The sequence below is a fragment of the Saccopteryx leptura genome, chromosome 9 (genome assembly GCF_036850995.1).
Source record: "Saccopteryx leptura isolate mSacLep1 chromosome 9, mSacLep1_pri_phased_curated, whole genome shotgun sequence".
Classification (NCBI taxonomy): Eukaryota; Metazoa; Chordata; class Mammalia; order Chiroptera; family Emballonuridae; genus Saccopteryx; species Saccopteryx leptura.
The window spans coordinates 33,280,177-33,307,546 of record NC_089511.1 but is presented as its reverse complement, the minus strand read 5'-3'; the positions used below and the strand labels follow the sequence as shown (position 1 = coordinate 33,307,546).

The following is a 27,370-nucleotide window of genomic DNA, read 5'->3' as shown; positions in this document are numbered from 1 at the left end:
TTTGAGTCAAAGGTCTGTGTTCCCCGCTTGCCATAATTCCCACCAGTGTACCTTGCAACGTCCGCCTGGCTCCTGGGGCACCCTGACTTTGGGACTCCTGGTGGTAAGAGATCCAAGTGTGCTTTTACTTCCAATCCATTCTAAGAATGACTGAGCTGCCTTGGATTCCCCAATCAGGTCATGCTAAATGGCCCAAGGACTGTGATCAGGTCACTCTTGTGCAGTCTGTGATCTTGGTAGCTAACCAAATCTCCCTGATCGGGTGTGGTTAAATCTAAACAGCTGAAGGTAGGGCAGGGTTTTTCTAGCACCTGCCCTGCCTTCTGCTGTTTCTCTAGCGCCTTCCATGGGATTCCTGCTGTCTATCCGGCTTCTTTCCCCTCCTCCCCTCCAACCTCACAATCACTGCCTTATTCATGCGCATATCACCTGAGCCAGGTCTGATAAATCATCCCTTCCTTCAAGACTGGCTCTTCCTTGGCACTGGGACCGGGAGTCTTTTAATTTAACTGAAAAAAAGTTTTGAATAAATGCATGCCCAAGGTATTTTTAAAAAAATTAAACAATATAAAATGATAGAGAAAAGAAAATTTCCCTCTCCCTCTCACCCCTTTCTAAAAACTCCTCAGTTCCCTCGCCAGAGGCAATCACAGTTTCTAGCTTTTTACACATTTTTCCCGAAATGAGTATTTTATGTGCATACACACATACACACCCCCCCTCCCATCTATTTTTACACAAACCAGAGCATGCGGTATGATCTGTTCTGCACATTGCGCTTCATACATCTTGCTGGTCCTCCCATGGCAGTATGTATATATAGATTTCCTGCTCCCAAAATAGCTGCAGAGTTTTCTCTTGCCTTTATGACCAGCCTTTATTTCAGCCAGTCCCCTAATGAGAGATAGTTTGGTCATTTCCAATCTGCTGCTATCACAAACAATGCTGCAGTGAATAGCTTTATGCACATGTCCTTGTGTGCATACACAAGCATGTCTGCAGAATCGACCCCTAGATGGGTGATTGTAAACCTGGAGGGCGTGGGCATATCTTATGTTGATCAGTAGTGCCAACTTGCTCTCTAAAAGGGTTGTACCAATTGACACTGCCTCCAGCAACGTCTGAGTGAGCTATAGTGAGCTCTGGAACAGCGCATACCTGATCCCGTCACTCCTGACTTCAAGAGCCCGTTTCCAACGCCGGCTGCATGTTAGAATCACCCAGGGAAATTTCAAAGCAATCCTATGTGTGGATCCCCAAACCCCAAATTTAATTTCACTGATCTAGATGTAGCCCAGTCATCGGAGTTGTTTTAAACTCTCAGGGTGATGCTAGAAGGTTCCAGGGTAGAGAACCACAGCTTCAATCATCAGTGGCTCCCAGGCCAGTGTAAAGTTTACTGTTGTTAGGTAAGTAGAGAGCCCATCATTTTTTGATTTTCATCTGCATCTCTGCTCTCTTGCTTCACTTATCTGCTACCCACGCATCAAGATTTACCCGGGGTCCTGCCTTGGGGAGCACTGCCCAGGCTTCCCTAGTGTGCAGTAACATATGGAGCTACCTGGCACAGGCTTGCAAGAGCCAAATATTAGCATCTCTTCCCTGCTCAGCATTTGGGGATGTTATATTGTTAGCACATAACTAGTCACAGTAGGCAGGCAGTATTTACATCACAGTAATTGGAAAATGTTATAATCAGGACTTTTTCCTCACCCCAGAAAGCCAATTATTATCATTTAATAGCGCACCATCAATTCTTGCCTTCTCTTCTCATTCACAGCACCCTGGGATCTACTCCAACCCTTCTCATCTCTATGACCAGGAGACCTGAGCTCCTATAATAATAAATAGTAGTAATGATGAAAATAATAATTTCTAATTGAGCACTTACCAGGCGTCAGACACTGAAATCAGTGATTTCCATGCACTAATTCATTCACTTCTTGCAACAAGGACTGTTATTACCCCACTGTTCCTGAGGCACTCAGAGGAAAGGTGACTTGCCCAAGGTCACACAGGCAGTGAGCAACAGCCAGAGCAGAGTGGATGCTCAGCAAATCTTTGTTGGATGTATGGATGGACCCCAACGTCTAGAAGCAGGTGCTTGGAGGCCTGGCTATACAGACAACAAATTGCAAGCATCTCTGATGTTTACAGTGTGAACTGCTTGCCCCACTCCCCGTCAGGACTTGTTTTGCTGCTGTAATAAATATCATAAATACTACAAATTTAGTAGCTTAAAACAGCACAAATTTATTATCTTATAGTTCTGGAGGCCAAAATAGGCCTCACTGGGCTGAAAGACCTCTAAATTTTAATCCCTGGGACCTGCAAATATGTTACCAACATAATAAAAGGAATTTTGCAGATGTGATTAAATTAAGGATTTTAAAAGTCAGAGACTATCCTAGATTCTCCAGTGGGCTCAATCACAAGGGTTCTAATAAGAGAGAAGCAAGAGGGTCATAGAAGGAGATGTGAGGACAGAGCAGAAATCAGATTGATGCAGCCACAAGCCAGAGAACGCGGGCAACTTCTAAGAGCTGGAAATAGAACCTCCCCTAGAGCCTCCAGCAGGAATGCAGCCTTGACAACACATTGATTTTAGTCCCATGTGACCCATTTTGGACTTCTGGCCTCCAGAACTGCAAGAGAAGACATTTGTGTGCTTTGTTACAACAGCCATAGGAAACTCATACCTGGTCACTGTGGCCCAGCCCTTTATCAGAAATACATGGCCGGCAACAGTCCTTCAAAGAGAATAAGGATGGGCCAGCACAGCCTGTTCTGTATTCCAGACTCCCAGGCTGCTGGGAAGGGGCAGGGGTTGGGCTCTCTTCCCTGGTTCGCTGAGGTCAAGTGCACACAAAAGGGAGAAACACAGACAGGCAGTGACCTTAAGCTAAAAAAGTGACTGAAACTTGACCAAGCCTTGTGAAAAGACTTAGTGAAGGCTTGCGCTAGGGGCTGATGGGCTTGGACATCAGGCTAAAGTCAAAGATCCTGGGGTGAAGTGACAGTGCTGATAGAAGGCATTGATCTCTCCTGTGGAGAGGTCACTGGACTGTGAGTGCTGACTGAGCCTGGCCCTGCCATTGACTGGCCATGAGAGCCCAGACAGTCCTGCCCCCTTTCTGGGCCTCCGTTCTGAGTTATCATGCGCTTGTACTAGATCAGCACCCCTCAACTTTTCTTATAAAACCCTTTATTTAACAGCAGACTCCTCTCTTCAAACAAAATCTCTCTTGTGTGACTTGAATTTGTTCAGATAATATTCATAATAACAGCAATTAATTGGGACTTGTTTTGCCCCAGACACTCTTCCAAGCATCTTATAAACATAAATTGATTTGTTCAAAACTCATAACAAATCAATAGGTACATTCTATCATCATTTCACAAATGAGGCCGTTGAGGCCCAGAGAGGTTAAGACACTTGCTGAAGGTCACCCAGCACAGAAGTGGCAAATTCTTGATTTGAGCCCATGCACATCAGATCCAAAGAGAACTGAGAGGCAGGGGGACAGGTAGGGGGAGAGTTAGCCAGAGGGTAAGTTGAGATAAATAATAAAGAGCTGAGAAAGGTGGGAGGACAGAGAGAAAGGAGAGGGTAAAAAACAACATGAGCTGGAAAGATTATTTTGGATTCTAGCAATAAGAGGTGTTAGAGCAGCTGTGGGGTCTGAGATCATTGGGGAGCGAGGGGAAAGGGGACGAGCGGCTCCATCACTAACAAGTGCCCTGGGCTGAGTGGGGAGATGGGTGCTGTGGGGCCACAGCACTTATTTGGGTTATATGTATATTTATAGACTTATTATGGGAAACTGATCAGAGTGGAGCTGACACGGAGAAGCAGGGAGTCTCCTCCCTGTGTCTTCCCTTTTGTCACACCCCCCCCCCATTCTGGTTCCTCAATCATTTTTGCAGAACCCTCGGGTTTCAAGCAATACTATTGAATATTTAAAAACTACTACCCAAGGCTACCTCCACTTGATCAGCTTCTCTGATCCTATGTGAATTTGTCCGCATAGCCCGGGTCACAGAGAGCCCTCTGAGCTCCTGCTACCCCCTCCGGGATCCTTGCATTGGAACACGAAGTCTCCTTAAAATGCAGATTCCAAGCAGCAAGGTGACCTTGTGCAAGCCTCTTCCCTAGGCATCTGGACCTTGGACCTTGTCTGCAAAGCAAAGCTGATAATGATAACTCACCTTTGAAAGCCAAGAGACGGGGCCTCAGAACCTCTTAAGAAAATTAAGATGGGCCAGTGTACATGGAGCACCTGCCTGAGAACACGGCTTCACAATTTCAGCCGTCATTTCTTTGTCCTCACTTGACCAGTGACAAAACTGAGGCCCAGAGACGTGAAGTGACTGACCAAAGACACAGCAAGGTAGTGCAGAGCCGAGTTTAGGACCCAGACCCTAGAAATGATGCTTCTTCCTCCTCGGCATGACAATACCAGCCAAACCCACAGAAGGGGCCTGCTCTGTGCTTTCTGCTGTGACCATCCTCCAACACCCCCCCCCCCAGCCACCTTACTTGCATATTTTTTACAAACAAGAAAAATGAGGCTCAGAGATACTAAGTCACCTGCCCAAGGTCACCCAGCCATTCACAACAGAACTGGGGATCCAGGTGTATGTGATTCCAGGCTCACACCTCTTTCCGGGCCATCATGCAGCCTCCAGAACTCCCACCCCAGTGGTGGGAGACTGGGCTTCTCTGAACCTGTCCCAGACGTGGGCTGGTTCAAGCAGCAAAAATTTCCCCCTGTAGTCTCTAGCTGAGCACCTGCTCATCATCAGCATGCCCTAAGGAGCCTCCAGGGTGCCCTGCAGATGCCCTGGCCCCAAGTTGTCCTCTGCTCCTTCCAAGTTATGCTCCTCCTTGGAGGGGAGGGGAGGACAACTCTCCTTGCTTTCCAGGCGGTTGGCAGAGCAGCGGCTGCTGCTCCAGCCTGCTTCCTGCCTGATGGAGAGATTACTCCTAAGCCCTTCCCATTCTCCACCTCCCCCCCACCCTGCCCCCGCCCCTTGCAGGACCACACCGGCTGTCTCTGTGGGACTCGGAGTGACCCGCGGCTGAAGCAGGACAGCTGACCCGGCTCCCTCTTAGCATGAACCTCTCAGAATCTTACCTCTCATGGGAAAGGGGGCTTGTAGGTCCTCGTAGAACCCTCACCCCACTCCTCCAGGGCTGTTCTGCAGCTGCTGGAGAGAGAGATGCAGAATGAATGGATTTCGGAGGAGACAGGGAAGAAAGGTTGGAAACTAACTCTGCCAGAAACTGCTGTGTTCGGGATTTTCTTCTCTTTCCCTTCATTTCCCGTCTCTTCCCTGGGACATTGAGACGTGGGCTCCTCTTTCCCGGCAGAGAAACGGCTGGAAATGGGCTCCCTGAGACGGAAAGGTGAGTTAAACTTTTGGGGAAGAAGTTAGTGTTTACTGCAGGGATAGGCATTGGCAGGACATTGAAATATTCTTGGCCAAGGTGCTGTTTTGAGTGACCACCTTTCCCATGCTCTGGAATGAGCTTTGTGTGTGACTGTTTCGGGGGGGGGGGCAGTGGGTTGCAAAGTTGGGGTTGTGCAGTGAATGCAGAAAGTGCAGTTTTGGGGGTTTGGACCAGAGCCCCAGGCTGGGAGATAGAGTCCTGGGTTGGGTTTGGATTTGTTGTGTGACCTTGGATGAGTCACTTCATTCAGCTCTTTGGATCTCGGTTTTTGCGATCAGAAAATGGAAGTGCTCGGGAAGGGCTCCCTGGATTTGAGAACACTCTTCTCTCTGCAGGCCGCTCATCTTCCTCTGGCCCTACGTTTTAGATGGAGTAATGCATGCACAATAACCTGATGTGTGGGGAGCAAGTGTGAAACACACAGGCTGTGGTTCAACTCTTCGCTGTCTGTCGGAATCCAACTGGCTCTGAAATGGAGAGGAACTTTTATTTCCACTCAGTGGCTGAGTGTTTCTCTTGATTGGAGTGCATCTTGGAACGTAAGGTTATAGATTCTCTGAGAACAGCTCTGGCTACAACGAATAGCTTGGGAAATTGTTGCAGGGTGTTGAGGATGAGGATTATCATGGAGGTGATTTTTTCAAAGGCAAGGGCTAAAATCTAAGACCCCATTCTAAACCAGGAGCCCCCAATAGGTCTGAAATGGAGAAAGCATTAGAGGCCCCCTCATTTTGCAAATAACAAGACTGAGGCCCAGAGAGGGTGAGTAACTGATTCAAAGTCACACAGCAAGTGTGGCTGAGACAAGCACCCGATGAACATGGAGGAGTGCCGTCATGGAAAGCAAACAGGAGGGACGAGGCGACCACATCTCCTGAGAGTCAGATGCTATGTTATCATGATCATACTCCTCCTTACTTAACCTTCCTGTGCCTCCGTTTCCTCACCTGTAAAATAGAAATAGTAAAGTCTACCTCATGGAGTTGCTGAGATAAGTTAATATAGGGGAGCACATACATGGTGCCCGGCTTGTCAGACGAATCAAGAAGTGTTTTTAAAATACACTACAAGTCTATTACAGCATGAAACCCTCACTGTGCCCCATGAGGTAGGCACTCAAACTGTGTAGACAAAGCAAAGGGATGAGCGTGGCAGCAGTTCATAAAGGGTTGGAACCTGATGACGAACTTGAGAACCTCTTACATACTTAGTCTCTATTTTTACCAACTGTATCTTGCAAGGTTGGTACAAGTTTCATCCTGGAATGATCAATGCTGAGATCAGAGAGGTTAAGGTACATGCCCGAGACCACACAGTCTGGAAGAGGCACAGTTCTGACGTGTCCAGTTCAGAACCAAGCTCCCCAAATCCCAGTCTGTCTAATGTCTATTCCAGGGAGATTCTTCTGAGACATAAGGGAAGGCATTGTCTCCTTCTGTTCACTGACAGATCCCAAGTGTATATAGTAGGTGCCCAATAAATCTGTGTTAGATGAAAGATTAAGAGAATGAATAATACTGATACAGTTGCAGGAAAGCAAGCTATGAGAGAATGTCTGTGACCTCTAGGATTCTGCCCTGAGACTGATTTCTCCCGCTTTCTTGCTTTTTTTCTCTTTGGGAGCCAGGACATCTAGGGCGATGCCCATAGCTTCCAGACTCAGGGGCCTGCATCCCAGACACCATCACTCCAGCTCCTGCAGCCCTTTGAGTCAGCTCTTGCCTGGCCCCGAGGAGCCACCATCCATCAAGGGCCTTTACTACCAGAGGGCCCGGAAGGTGAGTGCCCTGGACGCCTCCCCTACGGCAGACCTGAAGAAGGAGATCCTGGTGAATGTGGGGGGCAGGAGGTACGTGCTTCCCTGGAGCACGCTGGACCAGTTTCCCCTGAGCCGCCTGAGCAAGCTCAAGTTCTGCCGGAACCAGGAGGAGATCGCGCAGCTCTGCGACGACTACGATGAGGACAACCAGGAGTTCTTCTTCGACAGGAGCCCCAGTGCTTTCGGGATGATCGTGAGCTTCCTGGCGGCCGGCAAGCTGGCCCTCCTGCGGGAGATGTGCGTGCTGTCCTTCCAGGAGGAGCTGACCTACTGGGGGATCGAAGAAGCCAACCTGGAGAAGTGCTGCCTGCGGAAGCTGCTGAAGAAGCTGGAGGAGCTGGCGGAGCTGCGCCGGGAGGAGGCGCTGCAGCAGCAGGCGGAGGCGTGCGGCCCCGCCGTAGTCACCTCACGCTGGGGGCTCTTCATGAACTGGCTGCGAGAGACGGTGGAAAACCCACAGTCGGGGCTGCCCGGGAAGGTCTTCGCTTGTCTGTCCATCCTCTTTGTGGCCACCACAGCGGTCAGCCTGTGTGTCAGCACCATGCCCGACCTGAGGGCCGAGGAAGACAAGGTGAGTGGCTTCTGGGCAGGGTCCATTTCTCCATCAGGGGCAGGGCCCGGGGCCCACAAGGCTTAGGGCTCATGAAAATGTTTTAATGTCTTTGAAAACAAGAAGGGGAAAAAATGAATATTATTCAGCATGGATTATATTCATTTTTAGACCAACACAGTCATGAAAAAGAATCTTCAGGGTTTTTTTTTGTTTGTTTGTTTGTTTTAGAGAAAGAGGCCCACAAAGGCTAAAGTACCTTGGGCCCAAAGGTCACGAGGTGGCCCTGCCTCTAACAGTGAATTCTGGACATTGACAAAACCACACCTGTTCTTAGCAGCCTTGGTAGGTCCAGTCTCATGGCTCCTGGCTCTGTGACCACTAGCAAAGTGCTTCATTTCTCTGAGCCTCCGTTCCCTCCTCCATAAAGCGACTAACATTTCTATGAAGTCTTGCACAGGCAACGCACTCGTCATCAGTTTACTGAGCAGCTATTCTGTGCTGTGCACTACGTCAGGCCAGAAATCCCTGTCTTCTTGAGCCATCATTCAGTAGGCATCCCACCTCCATTTTCAAATGAAGAAACTGAGGCACGGGGCATTTAGCTTCCTCCAGGTTACAAAGTAAATATGTCAATGGTGGCAGAGAATACTCCATTCTCAGTTTTCCTGCTTCTAACTTCACTCCTGAGCTTCTCAGTCAGTCTTACTGAATGGGGAACCGAGTTTATTCTAAGTGAATCTTCCCCCAGGATGCCAGAGCAAAAAAAATTTCTTGCCCACTCACTCCTGCGTTCTCTTTCTAGGAGCTACAGGAATCTCAAGCCCCTAGGCGGTCAAATTGAGATAAGAATCTAACATTTGGTTGGAGAGGTTATTGGAGAGCTTCACACTAAGACCTTTCTGGGTTGTTTCCTAATTTAAAATGCTGCTCCTGCTTGGCTCTATACTCTTCCATGGCTCCCCATCACCTTAACTTATAGAGCTTACATTATAGCAGATGGAGGGGCCCATAAAGGAAACACATACATATGACAGTGCATCCTGTATGTGACCCATCTCTATTGTCAGCCGATGTTAAGCTCCCTTCCCTTAAAGATATATTCCAGGGCAATATGGTTGGATCAGAGACATTTTCAGATAGCAAGGACATATATGAAGAACCAGCCAGTTCCTCACACAGAGTAGGTTCTCAACAATTATTTGTTAAATACAATGCATCTCATCCAACTTATAAATGTTCAGGCCTAAAGCAAACCAACCAAAATGTTTGACTTACAAACAGCTTTTTCCCCAAAGAGGACTATTGCTCCAATTGTAGGCATTTTTTTTCATTCTTCAGCAGAATATCATATGAGTTAAGATCCTGCTCGTTCACAGAAATATTTACATGTGGGCACCGCAGTAAAAAGATTAGGACAAAATAAATGGTCTTTGTTCCCATTTGCAGAGGGTACCCTTGATCCAATAGCTGAGGAAGGACCCCTGGATTTCTACCAGCCCGCTCCTCTTAGGGATTTTCAGGAAGCCAGGATTTGGACTGTGCAAAGAGACAAGGTCTTTTCAAAGCATACTGCTTTGAAAATTACCCAAAATATGAACCCAAGCTTGGGGTAATGGAAACTCAGAAAATCAAATTAGATGTGGGCGAGAGGCCGTGGAACCAGGCAGCCCCAAGTCTGAGCGGAGCTATCAGGCTGTCATTTCTACTCCTGGGGAGAGGGGAGTGTCACCTTGTGAAAGTGCCTTTCTGTGTGCTGCCTAGAGAGAGGCTGGGCGGTATGGCCCTTAAAATAAGTGTGTCTATTTCCCTGTTTCAGTAATAATACTAACTTAGAGAACCAGGACCCTGAGGACGGGGCTGCCTTTGTTCTTTCAAGACCCTGTCCTTATATTTGCCTAAAAAGACAATGTTCTCTCCCTGCCACACTCGCCAGGTATTTCGTTTTTGCCCCAGGGATGTCAGTCAGAAAGCAGCGATTCAGCGACCGACCCGGCTGCGGGTGCTGCCACGCTGGCAGGCTGCTCCCGGGGGCAGGCCGTGCAGCAAGGCACGGGTCCCCAGCCGTCCTGAGGGGCCCTGGCACCATCCGCTCAGATGAATTAATGCCACCTGTGGGGACAAACACCCCGAGGTTAGGACCCACATAACCCCTCCATCAGACATGGAAGAAGTATAACGCTGGGTTGGAGAGTTAGAAGACACCCGAAGAAAGCAGTCTTCCTTTCCCTTTCTCTTCTAACTTCTTGCAGCAACATCTGGAGGAAACAGAAGCTGGGATGAAAGGTCTGTGCTCGAAATTGCAAATTAAAATGGAGGAAGGAGGAGGCAGTACAGACAGAAAGGACCAAGGCAAGGGCCTTAGCACCTCCGGGAGCATTCAGACCTGGCTGGATTCCTCAGGAGAACTCATCTCCGAAGGGATGAGAGAGTAATGCTTATTGGGCACCCCTCCTGAGGCTGGAATTGGACAGAACAAACTGAGTCCTTGCAGCAGCTTTGAAAAGTGGGTACTATGGCTGTCTCTGTTTTACAGATGAGGAAACTAAGGCTCAGGGAAGTTTGATCACTCACTTAAGGTCACAGTTAGTAAGTGGCAGAGCCAGGATTTGTGTTCACCTCTGCTTGGCTCCCAAACCATCTTCCCATGCTGAGCCACTCTGCCTATCGTCCCGACCCTTGGCCTCAGCAGCAGTTAGCGCTTCGGAGGCAGCCAGACCTTGTGAAGTGCTTCTCTGTCTGGTGTGATGGTTCAGATGCAGTGCTCTGGGGTTGAATTTTGGCCTTCCCCCCCTTAGTGATCTCATTGATCTCAAAAAAGTCAACCTTGTTGAGCCTCAGTTTCCCATTCTGTAAATTAGAGATGCTATTAGCCCTTTGCTCAAGGGGTTACAGTGAGTTACTCATGTAAGCAGTAGGAATAATGCTGACACATAAGTGCTCAGTAGATGGTAGTCGTGTCAGCATCATTATGCATTTAGTTCGAGCCAACAGAAAATCACACCATTTATTCTTTCATTCATTCAACAACAGTCGAGTGACTACTAAGTGCATATTCTAGGTGCTGCAGATAAAATTTCTTACCTTTTTGGAGCTTATATTATGAGCACCTCTGCTCCATTTTTTTAAAATTGAGGTGAAATTCACATAAACATAAAATCAACCACCTTAAAGTGAACAATTAATTTAAAGGCAGCTTAGTACATTCACAATGTTGTACAGCCAACACCTCTGTCAAGTTCCAAAGCATTCCCACCACTCCAAATAAAACCCTGACCTCATTAGGCAGTCACTCCCCACCCTCCACCCCTCCCCTAGCCCCTGGCAACCACCAATCTGCTTTCTGTCTCCATGGCTTTCCCTATTCCAGGCATTTCATACACGTGGAATCATACAATACGTGACCTTCTGTTTCTGGCTTCATTCACTCAGCATACTGTTTTCAAGATTCATCCGTGTTATAGCACTCCTTTTTGTGACTGAATAATATTTTACTGTCTGTCATGCCACAGTTTGTCTATCCAAACGTTTGGTGGCGAATGCTGCGATTTCCCAGGTTCTTTGCTTCCTTCTGCTCAAGTCCTCTGCAAAGATGGTCAACTCTGTCATCCATTCCTAGCGCCCTTCCACACGGCCTCAGCCCTTGCCAGGCGGCTCTGTTGGTCAGAGCACTTTCCCTCCTGCTGGGGGAGGCTGAATCTCACTGCCAATTGCAGCTGAACACTCAGTCCTCCTCTCTTGACCTCTTTTTTTCCCTCCTTACTGTTACTGAGACATCTCATATGTTCCAGACAGACAGTGTCTCATCATGGAAAGGAGCCAGAGTCTCTGTTTTGCTAGTACCAGGTTCAAATCCCAGCTCTGGTGCTCCCTGGCTCTGCCCTTGGGTGAGTCACTCTGCTTCTCTGCCTTTGTTTTCTCACGGATCAAAGTGGATAACCATAACACCTACCGACAGTGCGGCGGTAGGATTGAACGGTCCTATTCATCATGTTCAGGCACAGAAGGGAAGCTCACTGTTCTTGCCCACCCTGTGGGACTCAGCTCACGCCCTGTCCACCTGCTCCGCTGCTTCGCTCAGCATCTTTTCTCCCAGCTCCACAGAACCCCAATGGCAGCGGCAAAGTCAGAGGGCTCTGCTTCTCACTGCCCCTCATCCTGTACGGTGGTTTAGGGGGGAAGGAGGGCACAGAGAGATTTTTAAAAGACCAGGCGGAACTACTGGGGACCCCTTAAACCTGTAGTTGGCTGCCCAGGGGCACAAATGGGTGAAGTTACAGGAAGGAAGGAGGGAGGGAGGGAGGGAGGGAGGGAGGCAGGCCTGAGCAGCTGAATGGAGCTGTGGGACCAGCACTGAGCTAAAGAGGAGGTGACAAGTGGTCGAACCTGGCTGTGTTCCCAAGGGGGAGCTGGCAGACTGCTGCAGGTTCAGTGAGGACTGGTTCTGGAAGTTCCATCTGGGAGGGACTCAAGGCTGAATTCTTGACCTTGGAGCTTTTCCTGCAATTCTATCTGTAACAGCAGTACCTGCCAGCTCCTCCTTGGAGATATGGCCACTGCCCTCCTCCTGTGAGTGCAGCTCAACTTTGGGGCTGCAATTTCTACCTCCCGCCTTTAATGAAAAGCCTCACGCTGCAGCCGGCTTCTCCTCCTCCTCCCCGCCCCTTTCCTGGATCATGAATCAGCTCCATAAAGAACTGCCTGCTCTCTGTAGCTTCTCTGTGTTGGGTGACATTTGGTAATGGCTCTAGGGAATTCTTCTTAACCTGGTTTTTTGGTGGTGGGGTTTCTCTCCCCAGCTGAATGTCTCTATGTTTGGGCCAACAAGAAGTATCCTCCATTTCCTGGCCAGGGTCCACCTTTCCTGAGTCCATAGTTCATGTTGTTCCCGCTGCCTAGTCACGCTCTGTCTCTGTGACCAGTTCCTAGGCCTCATCTACTTAGCTCCACACACGCTCAGAGCATCCCCCCTCCCACTCAGAGCATCCCCCCATTCCCTGTGTCTCAGGGTTGGGGAGTGGGGGCGGTGGGGGGAGGGAGTGCAGGGGAAGACCTGGGGGGGGAGCTTTGGCTCAAGGCAAAGGGGGAGTAAGGAGAGGGCTCTGGAAGGGTCCTAAAGGAGACGAGAGGTGGCAGAGAGGAAGGGAAAAGCCAAGGAAAGGAATGAATCAGCACGGCCAGGTCCAGAAAAGAGTCAGAGGATGAGACCAGGGCCAGAGGCACAAATGGGGGAAATCACAGGCAGGAAGGAGGGAAGGAGGGAACAGCTGGGCTGCTGAATGGAGCTATGGGCCAGCACTGAGCTCAAGAGGAGGTGAGAAGTGGCTGAATGGGCCACATCCCCATGGGGGAGCTGGCAGGCATTGCTGTGAGGGACAGAAGGAGGTTGGGAGGAAGCTCCAAGGTCAAGAAATCAGCTCTGAGTCCCTTCCTGATGGAACTCACTGAACCTGCAGCTGTCCCCCAGGGACAGTGGCTTTGCTCTCAAAAAGCTTTGCCCATTTTTTGTACTTTTTTTTTTTTTTTTTTTTTTTTGCGAGAGAGGGAGGGGAGAGTGACAGGGACAGACAGACAGGAAGGGAGAGAGATGAGAAACATCAACTCATAATTGCAGCACCTTAGTTGTTCATTGATTGCTTTCTCCTACGTGCCTTGACTACGAGGCTCCGGCCGAGCCAGTGACCCCCTTGCTCAAGCCAGAAACCTTGGGGTTGTGTCTATGATCCCATGCTTAAGTTGGTGACCCCACACTCAAGCTGGTGAGCCCGCACTCAAGCCAGCGACCTTGGGGTTTCGAATCTGGGTCCTCAGCATTCTAGGCCGATGCTCTATCTACTGCGCCACTGCCTGGTCAGGCTGACCCTGTTTTTCTTATAAACTTTTCATGATGGAAAATTTCAGGCATTTACAAAGTAAAGAGATATAATGCACCCCAAGTACCCATGACTCAGCTTCCACAGTTGTCCACCATTCTTTTTTAAAACTTTTATTTATTGACTTGAAAGAGAGAGAAACATTAATTTGTCGTTCCACTTATTTATGCATTCATTGGTTGTTTGTTTCCTGTACATTCACTGACTCAGGAATGAAACCGACAACCTTGGCATATGAAAATGATTCTCCAACCCACCAAGTTACCGGCCAGGACGACATCTGCCATTCTTGTTCTCTCTCCTCACGTTCTCCCTATCCCCAGTTGCTTATTATCATTCACTTTATTCTTACTTTACAGTTTTATAAGTAAAATGTATATGCATTGCAATGCATAATGTATTTAGCTATGTCACTTAAAAACTGGATAGCCCATCGCCCCAGAAAATTCTCCCACATCCCTTTACGGTCAATCCCTACCCACCCAGAGGAGGCAGCTACTGTTTGGACAGTGTTCCCCACCCTGGATGAGTTTTGCCTATTCTTGAAATTCACATAAATGGGGACATACATCTGGCTTGTCTCGGCCCCGTCCTGTCTGTGAGATTCATCGCGAGGCTGCCTCGCTCACACCTCCAGCCTTCTCAGCCCCACTCTTGCCTTTTCACTGCATGAGGGAAACAGAGCATGCCTTGGTCCCCTCATTTCCATTGTGACAAGGCCCACCACGTGGGTGACCAGCCATCCCAGTTTGCCCAGGGACCAAGGAGGTTCTGGTGACCTGGGACTTGACATGCTCAAATCTGGAAAGTTCTGGGTCTACAAAAGACAACCAAAAACTTCCTTGGAGAGAAAACAAGTACCACTTCTTTCCTTTCTGGTTATTTTTCTTCAAATATTAGCTGGCCTGGGAATTGTTTCCTTAGCTGGAGCCCCATAAATCCCCGCAGCCCCCATGCTGGCTACTAAGGGGGCATTTCCCTGGGACCAAGGCTGGGAGGCTGGTTTAAGGATGCGGAGCAGAGCGGCAGTGCAGAAGGTGACTTGGCAGAGTGCAGCCAGCACTTGCTGCAGTGCGGGGAGGTGGCCAGCGCAGCCAGGGCTGGCCTAGGAAGGAGGTAGCTGGTGCATGCCTTGAATATCCAAGCACCAGCACCAGAGGCAGAGGGAGGACCCACAGGGCCTTCTCAGGAGTCACCTTTCTGAGCTATTGGGTCACTGGCCTGGAACAGTTACTCCCAGCAACCACAAGCTCTTAAGCCAGGAGGAAAGCTCCCAGAATATCAGCGATGAAAGAGGCCTTGTAGGGAAAATCTGGCCTGGAGTCTGAAGAACTTCCAGATGACTCTGAGTCAATAGGCGGTTTTGCCAAAATGCAGATTCTTGGGTCCCAACGCAGGGTTTTGCTTTTGTGATGGGCGCCCAAGAATCTGCATTTGTAACAAGCACCCTGGGGGATTCTGATGCAGGGGGTTCTAATTCAGCTTTGAGAAATACTGATTCTGTTCCAACCCCTTCACTGGAAACTGGAGCACAAAGAGGGGCAGTGACCGCTGCTTGCTCACACAGGAAATTGGTAGTAGGATGGATGAATCAGGATCCTAATCTCCTGAGCCCTCCATGATCCTGAAGCAAGCCTGGACAGTGGTGGCCAAGACCTGTCATTGTGTTGGAGAATTTCCTCAGGTTCCTATAGAATCCAGTGACAGGAGAAGGATATTGTTGCCCTTAAACTGATCAGGCAGGTTATGTCTGTGACCAGTCGCTCATCAACTAAAGATGGCTACGAGGTATGTGCCTGCAGGTGTGGCAGCCTACTACCTGCATTTACATGCATCATTTCCGTTCATCACAACAACTTCTGGGGCAGAGAACCGAAAAGTTGAGAGGGGCTAAATGACACGGCTGAGTAAGCACAAGTGTGAGATTTGAACCTGGTCACAGACACTCTGGACTCCATACCCTCAACAACACTCCCACCACATCCCACCCCTTCAGTAGACCAGATATGCACCAAGGGAGAAAGCTGCCCAGCCCTGGACAGGTAGACAGAGATCAGAACAGACCAGCCCATTTCTCTTCCTCCAGTGGCCAGGCATAAAGAACATTTCAACTTAGTATTCCCGTGGGCCCAGGCACTGAAAATAATTTTTTTTTCCACTTCAGAGCTTTTTAATCCAAAGAAAAGTGCAGTTGTCAACATTTTGTTTTTCATTCAGGCAGCTGGCTTCGGTCATTCATTTTCTCATCCATCATAAATATAAATATATAAATATATATATAATATTTAGAGTTAGGTTCTCAGCTCTGGCTTCACATGAGAATCATCTATGGGGCTTCTGGAAAATTCTACTGCTCAAGCTCAAACCTAGATCAATTAAACAGAATCTCTGAGGTCCCAGCCCAGTCACCAGGACTTCTTTTTTTTTTGGTATTTCTCTGAAGCTGGAAATGGGGAGAGACAGTCAGACAGACTCCCGCATGCGCCCAACTGGGATCCACCCGGCACGCCCACCAGGGGGTGACGCTCTGCCCACCAGGGGGCGATGCTCTGCCCCTGGGGGGAGTCGCTCTGTTGCGACCAGAGCCACCCCAGCGCCTGGGGCAGAGGCCAAGGAGCCATCCCCAGCGCCCAGGCCATCTTTGCTCCAATGGAGCCCCGGCTGCGGGAGGGGAAGAGAGAGACAGAGAGGAAGGAGAGGGGGAGGGGTGGAGAAGCAGATGGGCGCTTCTCCTGTGTGCCCTGGCCGGGAATCGACCCCGGGACTCCTGCACACCAGGCCGACGCTCTACCACTGAGCCAACCGGCCAGGGCTTGACACCAGGACTTCTTCAAAGCTCCCAGGTGATTCTACTGTGCAGCCCATGCTGGGAAACACCTCCCAGGACTAGTGCCTCTCAAACTTTAAGATGCATATAAATCATCTTAAAGTGCAAGATTAAGATAGGGTGCAAGATTCTGTGTATCACCCAGGGGAGCTGGAATCTTCTGGTTCGAGGCCCACACTTTGAGTAGCATAGGGACTGGTGGGGACTCTCTGTTAGAAATCAGAGGCAGGGCACGTTAATGACACAACAGTAAATCCACTACAGCCCCTTGCCCCCAGCTGGGATCTTCCAGACAATCCATGTGAACCATTGCTGTCCATGTCACAGTGCCATTCTAGGGATGTGACAGCCATTTCTGCCCCACCAGCCTCCAAGACTGCAGAAACGACATCTGCTTCTCTACTACTTTACCCCACCCAGAGCCTAGCTCAGGGCCTGGCACAAAAGTGGAACTTTTTAAATATTTTTCTTGGTTAAACGAATGAGAGATGGCAGGCAAAGAAGTTACAGAGTTTAATGGCTGAGAGACCACCTACTATGTATGTGAGCTCAGGCAAGTCGTTTCACTGCTCAGAGCCATGTCCTGGGCCATAAAATGAGGGCTGCCTGCTCACAGCATCACTTCGGGGCCTCAGTGGCAGCACTAGAGCAGTGCCTGGTACACCAGAGGGGCTTACACTGGGAAAAGTGAAGTTTGGCTGCTAAAACAAAGAGGCCCTATGACAGAACGGCATTGAAGAAAATAGACATTGATTTCTCTCACAAAGAGGAATCAAGGTGAATGGGCAGCTTTCATTCTGAGACTCAGATTTTTTTTTTTCCTACCCTGATGCTCCACCCTCCCCTGGGACATCAATTCAATTTGCTGGTTCCAAGTTGGGTTTCAGGACCAAATAAACTTTCCTGGCTCATGGGGAGAAAGAGTGTGCAGGAATTCATACCAACATCTTTAGTTCTGGAACCAGAGCTGTTATGCATCATTTCCGTTTACATTCTACAGGTGGGGACTTAGTTATGTGGCCACACCTAGCTGCCAGGGAGATGGGACATCTCTGATCTAGCTCACCAGCCACGTGCCCAGCCACAATTTGACTAATTTAAAAAAGAGTTTTGGTAGACTGTAAGAGTCTACAGCACAGCTCAATTGAGATAGATAATATATAGAATAAAGACAGAGTATATAATACATATAGAATATATATAGAATGTATTTAATATGCAGAATCTATATATAGAATCAATATCTATATCAATATTCAATATGTCAATATTCCATATATACCTATTGATATCAATATCAACATAGATATATGGAATAGATATATGGAATAACCATGCTTTTTGGCATGGTTATTTCCCCCCATTTCCAGGGCTGTTGCCCATACACTGTACCCCGTGCTTTGTTGATTCTCTAGGGTGAGTGCTCTCAGAAGTGTTACTACATTTTCATCGTGGAGACCGTCTGCGTGGCCTGGTTTTCCCTGGAGTTCTGCCTGCGGTTTGTCCAGGCCCAGAACAAGTGTCAGTTCTTCCAAGGGCCCCTGAACATCATTGACATCCTGGCCATCTCTCCTTATTACGTGTCCCTGGTGGTGTCTGAGGAGCCCCAGGAGGACGATGAAAGGCCAGGTGGGAGCTCCTACCTGGAGAAGGTGGGGCTGGTGTTGCGCGTGCTGCGTGCGCTGCGCATCCTATATGTGATGCGTCTGGCCCGCCACTCGCTGGGGCTGCAGACGCTGGGCCTCACCGTGCGCCGCTGCACACGCGAGTTCGGCTTGCTCCTCCTCTTCCTCTGCGTGGCCATCACTCTCTTCTCTCCTCTGGTCTATGTGGCTGAGAATGAATCCGGGCGGGTCCTGGAGTTCACCAGTATCCCGGCCTCCTACTGGTGGGCCATCATCTCCATGACGACAGTAGGCTATGGAGACATGGTCCCACGCAGCGTGCCGGGCCAGATGGTGGCCCTCAGCAGCATCCTGAGTGGGATCCTCATCATGGCATTCCCAGCCACGTCCATCTTCCACACCTTCTCGCACTCCTACTTGGAACTCAAGAAGGAGCAAGAGCAGCTCCAGGCCCGCCTCCGCCGCCTGCAAAGCGCCGCCACCACCAGTGAACACGAACTCCTGAATGATGTGGATGACCTGATCCTGGAGGGGCCCACCTCCCCCATCAAATACGTTTAACTCGAAACCCCTCATGAACACGCCAGGACTTCACTCCTTCCCCCTTAGATGTCAGGGGTTCGAGAGAAGCAGGCATAGACCACCTGGTGGTGTGTTTCATGAGCTCAGGTGCAACTGCTGAAGCTAAGAGGGGCTCAAGGCCAAAAATGGGGACGGTTGTGATTCCTGACCGTCCTGGCCACCGCGATCTCAGCTGACCTTATCCATGTCACTTGTCTTTTTTTCTCTCCCTGCTCATCCCTGAGCATATGGAGTTTTGCTGGATTAGGTCAATTTCCATTCTCATTTTCTTCTCAGCACAGTCTTCAACATCCCAAGCTGCGTTCCAGACTCCTGCAGAACTGAGCCTACAGAATTCCATTTCTCCCCAAAGACCCTCTTTCCTGGGCCATCCCAGCACCAGGACTGGAGGGTCCAGTAACTGCAAACTAATCTGATCAGATCTCCCCACTTAGGCCTCTCATGGGTTCCAGCAGGAATCAGTGTGTTGTTCTCCGTCTGCTCACCGCCACCAATGGTTTCCTAACCTAGCCGCTTCCCCCAGCTCTGGAAGCTCTTATCCAAGAAGACAGAACTGACCTCTTTGCGTGAAAATGCACAGTGGCTGCAAGCCTGCCATACTTCCTGAGTTGCCTGGGACCTGGGCAGGAGTGCCACTTCCCAGCGCTGGACTCCTGGTGGGACATTTTTCGATTGCCCAGTCCTTGGCCTTGACAGAGGCTAACTCTTGTAAGGTTCTGCACTGTTTCTTGAGAAGGCTGTTCCTGCTGCTGGTTCCTAGGCTTCCCACCTTCAGCTAAGCCACCATGGACACATCGTAGCTTCAGTGCCGAAACAAGGGCAGCCTAGGATCTGCCCCTCACTGTCCCCCTGGACCAAGCCTTTGATGCCAGAGGATAGACATCCTCAGCTTATATTTAAATGTATCCATTTATTCATCCATTCATTCACGAACAAAATTTGGCCCTTTGCATCCAGTGTTGGAGGCAGATGTAGGACCAAGTCATCCGAGATAAAAAGCAGTGCTCACTGAGACCAGAGAGAAAAGAACAATGACTTCTGAGCATTTGGCTCCCGAGGTTTTTCACAGAGACACAGGGAGACTTGAGTATGGAGGGATGTTTGGGAAATAAAGCTGGAGAGGTGGGTTGGGGTGAAAAGGTGGTGGGCTGTGGGGGCTGTGCAGAGGATTTAGGAGTTTTGATAGCTGGAAAGGAGATGTTGGAGACACTGGAGGGAGAGGTGATGTGAATGGACTGCAGGGGTAGATGATGATGATGACCAGATGGGATGTGGGAAAACCAGTTTGGAACAGAGAACCATTGAGCAATTCAGGTGAGATACAAGGGCCACCTCCTGCAAGTTATGAATTGTACATGGCGATGCCAAGTCCTCGCATCTTGTCTATTGTTTCTTAGCAAAGCATACCTGGGGGAGGTCTCAGTGGCACCTACCCTGAGCCACTGTGCTACTTCTTGCTCCAGCTCTGACTGTCTGCTTCCACCCAGACATCTCCATTTTCCTCTGTGTCATGTGCCAGGCAGCTCAACAAAAAATGTGTGGGGACTGAATGAAAAATAGGTGAGCCCATCACCAACATTAGGAGGCTCTATAGTTTCTTAGTATGCACCCAGTGAAAATTCATTACTAAAATAGAAGTGGCAAATTGGAATCAATTGCTCACAGATGATCTATTTTTTCTCCCCAGTAATGTTCTGGGGGATTAGTCTAGCCTCATGGAGCAGACTATCTTTCATGTTAATTGGATGGCATAGGGATGACAAACTAGTTGCTAGGCACTCTGTTTATCCCTATTGGTTGGAAGGAGCCTTGTGATTCCCTTAAGGGCTTGATTTATCTGAGGCCAATGGGTGTGACTGTAGCCCAAAGGAGAAAATTTCCAGCTGTTGGTAAAGAGCCGATGACCTTTACTTCAAGCCATTCTCATGTTGTCTTGCAGCTATGTCTCCAAAAGGTAACTTGAAAATGTTGTTTCAATGTCTCTCTAGCCAGACGGAAGTAAGCCCAAAAAGTGACTTGGGGATGGACAGGTTAATTCTTCAATGCATTGCAAGTGAGGCTCCACCCACTGGCTCCATTTTTGATGGCTTTTAGGACTTGAGAAATGGGTAACTGGAAGGCTCATCAGAAGCCAGTCTAAGCAAAGAGTTTCCACAAGAGGTTCTGTGAACCTCTGGAGATTGTGCATTTCAAAATGCACAGCTTTGAAAAGGGGTCTGATGATTTAATCAGACCCTCAAAGGAATCCATGACTCTGCAAAAAGAATGAAAAGTTCTTAACTAAATCAACTCCTGCATTTTAAATGGTGAGACCAAGGCTCAGAGAGGAAAAGCCACCTGCCAGAGCCACATAGCCAGTTCATTTAGTTAGATCCAAGTATCCTGGTTCCCAGCAGTATGCTCTATATAGTATATGATGCTGCAGCTCTTAGACTCATCTGACACAATGCCCAAACCCTCAAAGAACATATTCAAGATAAGATTATAGCAATACTCTGTCATGCTATTCTAAGCAATGTAGATAGGGTTGTCTTGGGATATCTCGGGTACCCACTCTCACCCTTCCTTCATTGTGTAATAGTGGACTTGGAAATTGATTTTACTGGGCCTTCCTTTTCTCACTGATCCCATGGAAAGGGTGTGAAGGAATTGTTCACCTCCTGTTCTTTTCTTCAACCAATTCCCCCAGCCCCCTTCATCTTCTGGTCATCTGTTTTTTTTCTGAGTATTCCCCAAACTCCCTTACCTAGTTAATGATATCCCTATCTCTCCCTTCTCCCTTGGCGCAACCATTTGAACTAGCCAATCAAGAAAGAATAAGATTGTACGGTCAACACTCCAGCCAATGGAGCAAGACCCAGCAGCCTAGGGCCTGCGTTAAGGATAAAAACAAAATTTGCCCTCTGCCTGTGCGCTTGCTGGGCTGGCTTTCACTAGCGGCAGCACGCCCTTCTGCAGAAGTTATTAAAATTGCCTTGCCAAGGTATTTTGTCTCCATGAGTCTTGCTTAATTCCATCTCTAACAGGTGGAGGAGATGGTGGTTAAAGTCCCTTCCAGCATGGACAATCTGTGATTCTGGGAAGTACAGTTCATTGCAACAATTTATACCATGGAGGGGCAGGTAAGAAACAAAAAGAAGTGAGAAAGAAAAACAGACCATGGTCCCTGACTGTCCATAGAATTGCTCCCTTAGCAAAAATCAGCAAATAGGTCAAGTTTGAATAGGAGTTCACTGAGATCTCTGTCCGTCAGCCTGCCACATTCCTACCCACCCCATCTGGGCTCTTCAGCCTATCCCAACCCCAAGCAGGCTAACGCCTGGCTACATGGCTGTATGTGCCCAGCTGCCTACCCTTCTCAGAAGCATTCAACTCCCTGCCTCCTCTTCCTTGTATTGAAATGCTAATAATGGGCTTCACTTACTGAATGAGATTTATGCAACAGGCAAGCATTTTTTAACATCTTATTTGGAAAAACATGTTAAACTTACAAAAAGTGTTGCAAGAACAAAAATAGTACATAGAACACTTGAATACACCGCTTTTTAAAACATATTGCCTATTTGTTTATCATTTGTTCTATTTTTTATTTTGTATAGATAGTATGTTTTTCTAGACCCTGTGAGAGAAAGTTGATGACATCATGCTCTTTGCCTTCAGAACTTTAGAATATGGTAACTGAAGGCCTATCAAAGACCATCAGTGCAAGGATTCTTAGCTGAGAGTTTCCATGAGGGTCTGTGACCTCTGGAGATGACGTACAACAAAGAATGTGTACATTGTGTTGTTTCATAGTGTGAAGTGCCCAGAGATTTCATTCATCAGATTCTCAAAGGAATCCATGATTCTCCCTCAAAAGCTGATATAGGCAGCTCTCAGGCAAACCAGCTCTTTCACTGTAAGAAGGAGAGCCCAGGAAAACCCAGAACACCGCTGTGTGCAGATCTAAAGAGTGAAGATACTCTCTAGTAAAACCGCGTGCAGTTACTCCCGTCAGCACATTTCACTTGGATGCAATATTTTAATCTAATCTACCGTCTGTTCCAATTCTGTCGGCTGACCTAATAACATCTTTTCTAGCTTTTTCCCCTCCAGGACTGGGTCCAGTTTAGGATCCGATATTGCGTTTACTTGTCCTATCTCTTCAGTCTCCTGTGATCTGAACCTTTCCCCAGCCTTTCTTTGACGTAGATGACACTGAAATTTTGGATGATTATAACACCCCCCACCTTTAAATAGAACCGCCTCATTTTGTGTACATTCCAGGCCTCCTAATAACGTTCCCTGGGCTTAGATTGAGGCTGTGCATTCCCGGACAGACACTGCATTCGTAAGGTCGTGTCCCTCTCTGGGTATCACATCTAGGGACACCATGCTCTCTCTAGTGAAATATGAGCCCTTTATTTAGGAGGGGACCCCAGGAAGCACCGGCAGGGGAGTGGAGAATGAGAAAAGAAAGGAGAAAGGGTCAGGAAGTGCTGACCGAGCTCAAAGGTATTTAAATGAGGAACAAAATTAACTTCTGCTCCTGGGCAGGCCAGATAGAACACAATGGAAGGCCAGCCCAGTGTGCTGGTCACCTCAGGCCGCCTCTGTCAAGAGCAGATGAGTGTGTGCCTCGAAGATAAATTAGTCCCAGAGACTCAGAGAAGGTGATCTCTTTCCACCTGCCACTAGGAGGGGACCCTCCGTTGCCCTTCCCCACCCCTGCCTGCTCAGGAGTTCCTGCCTCATAGAATCTCAGAGCTAAAAGCACCTCCTTGAAGGTCACCAACCCCAACCCGCCCATTTTACAGTTGTGGACACAGAGGCTCAGGGAGGGGACTTAATGTGGCAAGTCACAAAGCCAGGGGTGGCAAAGCCAGGACTGCCAATCCAGAGCCCTCAGCTCTGCCTCCTGGTCCTTGCCCAGCACCTCTCTCATCCAGCATTTGACATCTAACCCAGGGCCACCTCCAGGAGCACAATGTTGGTTTCAAACAGAGCGAGACCGGGGAGCACTGCTGGCTGTCTCTGTGGGCCTGTGGCTCTCTGGTTGTCTGAAGCCACCTTGGCTGCACAGAGCCCGGCCCTGCCTTCATGCTGCCCACTCTAGACGAGAGAACAAGAGAGCGTGTGACTGTCATAACTCATCTTTGCTGTAAGGGGGACGAAGCCAAGGAAAAGGGAACAAATTGGGTGCCCTGAGCTAAAATTAGCCAATCTTGCTATTCCAAAGGCTTCCATTGTACTCTGCCAATGACCAGCTTGAAATAGATCCCTTGGAAAGCTCAGCAGTGTCACCTGGTGCCCTCCTAACAAGCTGTCAGAGCCCTCCTGTCCCCTCCCCCCCGCTCCAGAGAAACATTAAACAATATTAAGAAGTGACGTGCTGCTTCTTTGGCATATCAGAGCAGGACTAACGTCAGGGCCTGCTGGAGCTGACCTTGGGATGTGGGAGGAGAGGGGAGGGCTCCCTGAGCGAGGAGTGACAGGGGTCAGGGGTCACCTACACCAGAGCCACTGCCAAGTTAGAAGTCAGGATGGGCCGTTGTTGGGTTCTGGGGAATATTTCCTAAGTGTCTGCCATGTGCCAGATGTTGTTCTAGCTCAGTGGAGACAGTAGTTAACAAGACAAATGTTCATGTGGGTCTGGGTGGATGGGAAGAGGGAGGTAGGAAGGCAGACCAAATAATAAGTCAAAAAGAAATAAACAGGACAAGCAGAGCTTGTGGTAAGTCCTAGGAAGGAGGAGGGCAGAGTGGGAGTAACCGTACGTGGGGGCACAGGGGTGCCGAATTTGAACAGTCTTCTGAGGTTGCAATGGGTTTGTCAACAACATCTGTTTCCTCTCCCAGTCTCCCTACAGGTAGGGAGTCAAGGCTGAAGTTCTGGTCATTGGAAGGTGGTGGAAGGGACTCGTGCCACTGAGGACCAGTTGCAAACACCCCATGCATGATCTTCTATACTCTCCCTGCTGTACTCTACCCTGCAAATTGCATGCAGACTCAATGAATACTCAAAGTCCTAAGGGTTTGGTAAGCTGCATTTGGCCCTGTGCCTATTATTGCAGCTAAAGTTTTATTGAAACACAGCCAGACCCATTCATTCAGATATTGTCTATGGAGCTTTGGGCTATAATGATAGAGCCAAGTCGTGTAATAGAGACTGTTACAGCCTTCAGGCTAGAGACATTTATTTTGGCCCTTTGCAGAACAAGTTTGCAGGCCCTGCCCGAGGAGCATGTGTCCCGAACTTCTGCGTGCTGACCACCTGCATCAGTAGATTGTGCAAGCAAGAGAAAAACTTCTCCTGTGTAAGCCACTGAGAGTGAGGGGTGTATGTCGTAGGAGTTGGTCCGACCTTCTGCTTGGCATCCCACATAGTGCTCATTTTCTGTATAAATGAGGTGTCTTTGGGACACACATGCCCTAGCTGCTAGCCCTCTTCGGCCTCCTTGACTGGCTCTGGCAATTTGCCACCCTGCAAACAAGAACCTTACCCAAAGTGCAACAGCAAAGCTCTATGGGGAAAACATGCATGCCAACCCATCACCGCCTCACCCAGAGCAGGCCCATGTCCACATGTGATATTTTCTCAGCAGACACCTACTGTAGACATTGAATTATTCCTTTTCATGATGACACAGTTGTTTAGTTCTACAAATGTGTCTAAAAGCCACCAGCTTTAGCCTCCAGCCCATTTCTGTCTTCGGTGGCAGGGCCTGGCATGCCGTCAGTGGGCAGCAAATGTAAGCATCCCTTTTTTCCCAGGAAGGTTCCTTTCCTCTCATTTTACCAAGTGCCACCTGTATGCCAGCCACCGTGTCAGTGCTGGGGACAAGGCGGTGAGTGGTGAGGCTGACACAGTCTCATCCACAAGGAGGTTGAGCCTGCCTCCCCACCAAACTTCTCAGATGCATACCCAAATGTTCACAATTAATTGTCTGAGCTAAAGACATTGGGAGCTTTAGAATGTAAATTACCCAACTCCAGGCTCACCCTGGAGAGCGCTAGATAAGCCAGCAAGATAAATCCAGGGAGTCAGAGGAGGACCCAGGCATGGGTGAGGCTATGTAAAGGGGCTGAGGTGTCAAGGTTGTGACTTACTAGGTTGCCAGGCCCCTGCAGTGACAGCAGGGCATGCTGATGTGTTTTTTTCCCCCAAATTTATTCTTTATTAATTCATCAGCAAGTCATTTGTGCTAGACACTGTTCCAGGCACCGGGGTTCCAGCAGGGAACAAAACTGACAAGGGCAGGGTAGGGGTGAGACTGCCAGAGTGAGGGTGGCAATTTTGTAAAGGGTGACCTGGAAGAACTTTCTAAACCACGACATTTGAGTAAATCCTAAAAAAAAGTAAAGGGAGGGAGGCGTGTGGATCTCTGGAGGAAATACTTTGGGGAAGAAAGAACAGCAGGTGCAAAGGTCCTGAGGCAGGAATGGGTTTGTGCCTTCAAAGGATGGCATGGGGTACAGCACAACTGGAGTGGGGGAATAGATGGAGTGGAGAAGGAAGAGATCAGGGACCAACAGGGGACAGAGGGCAGGGCTACCTAATGTGGTGCTGGACATGCAGCCTGCACCCAGAGCAGGCCCATGTCCACATGTGATATTTTCTCTGGGTGGAGTCTGCTTATGCTCCCCTCCTGGCTGTGTGGTGCTCCCTGCAGTACCCAGTTCTTCCACAAGGGGTAGAGCCTATCGGTTCTTCCCAGCTCCGTGTGGAAAAGACCACTCACCACTGCCAATACCATTCTCACTCACATCATTTAGTGATAGAACCCACCCAAGTTGTAGCTAGATACCCATTTCCCAGTCACTGCTACAGCTAGGTGTGGTGTGTAACTAAGTTTGGACCGACGGGGCATATGAACAGGGAGATGAGGAAAACCTCTGGGCTACGTCCTTCAGGGGGAAGACACCTTCTGTTGAGGTGAGAATGGTGGACAGTCATCCAAGGACTGATCACCTCTGGACAATTGTGAAGATAAATTCTACTGAAAGCAGAGTATGTGGGTTTGTCACAGCATCTTAACATGTATTCATGTTTTTTAAACTGTCATTTCACCACTGAACCACGGAGCAGAGTGACAATTTACAGAGCAGAACCTCTTTCTCTAGACTCTTAAGTTTTCTAGGTCTTATTGATGCTTCTACAAGACAGGGGGAAAAGGGCCACAATAAGACGAAAATTTCCAGGCCCTGGCCGGTTGGCTCAGTGGTAGAGCGTCGGCCTGGCATGCGGAAGTCCCGGGTTTGATTCCTGGCCAGGGCACACAGGAAAAGCACCCATCTGCTTCTCCACCCCTCCCCCTCTCCTTCCTCTCTGTCTCTCTCTTCCCCTCCCGCAGCCAAGGCTCCATTGGAGCAAAGATGGCCCGGGCGCTGAGGATGGCTCCATGGCCTCTGCCTCAGGCGCTAGAGTGGCTCTGGTCACAACAGATTGACGCCCCGGATGGGCAGAGCATCGCCCCCTGGTGGGCAGAGCGTCGCCCCTGGTGGGCGTGCCAGGTGGATCCGGTCGGGCGCATGCGGGAGTCTGTCTGACTGCCTCCCTGTTTCCAGCTTCAGAAAAATACAAAAAAAAAAAAAAAAAAGACGAAAATTTCCAAAATGTCATCTAACACCATATTTTAGAACAGAATTACTATTTTCTTT

At 48.9% G+C, this 27,370-nt stretch overlaps 1 protein-coding gene across 1 annotated transcript; it reads left to right on the top strand.

Annotated features, from left to right (window-relative positions):
- The first annotated feature begins 5,084 nt into the window (after positions 1–5,084).
- KCNG4 (potassium voltage-gated channel modifier subfamily G member 4) lies at positions 5,085–21,704 on the top strand. The gene is made up of 4 exons (XM_066349525.1): positions 5,085–5,410; positions 5,791–5,994; positions 7,083–7,845; positions 17,940–21,704. The coding sequence occupies exons 3-4, from the start codon at positions 7,096–7,098 to the stop codon at positions 18,708–18,710; spliced, it is 1,521 nt and encodes a 506-aa protein (XP_066205622.1). The 5' UTR covers positions 5,085–5,410; positions 5,791–5,994; positions 7,083–7,095; the 3' UTR covers positions 18,711–21,704.
- The last annotated feature ends 5,666 nt before the right edge of the window (positions 21,705–27,370 follow it).

Bases quoted from the DNA above. Each gene is read 5' to 3' on its own strand.
- KCNG4 (XM_066349525.1), top strand. From the start codon at position 7,096: ATGCCCATAGCTTCCAGACTCAGGGGCCTGCATCCCAGACACCATCAC. The intron at 7,846-17,939 runs GTGAGTGGCTTC...TTGATTCTCTAG, and splicing joins TGAGGGCCGAGGAAGACAAG to GGTGAGTGCTCTCAGAAGTG.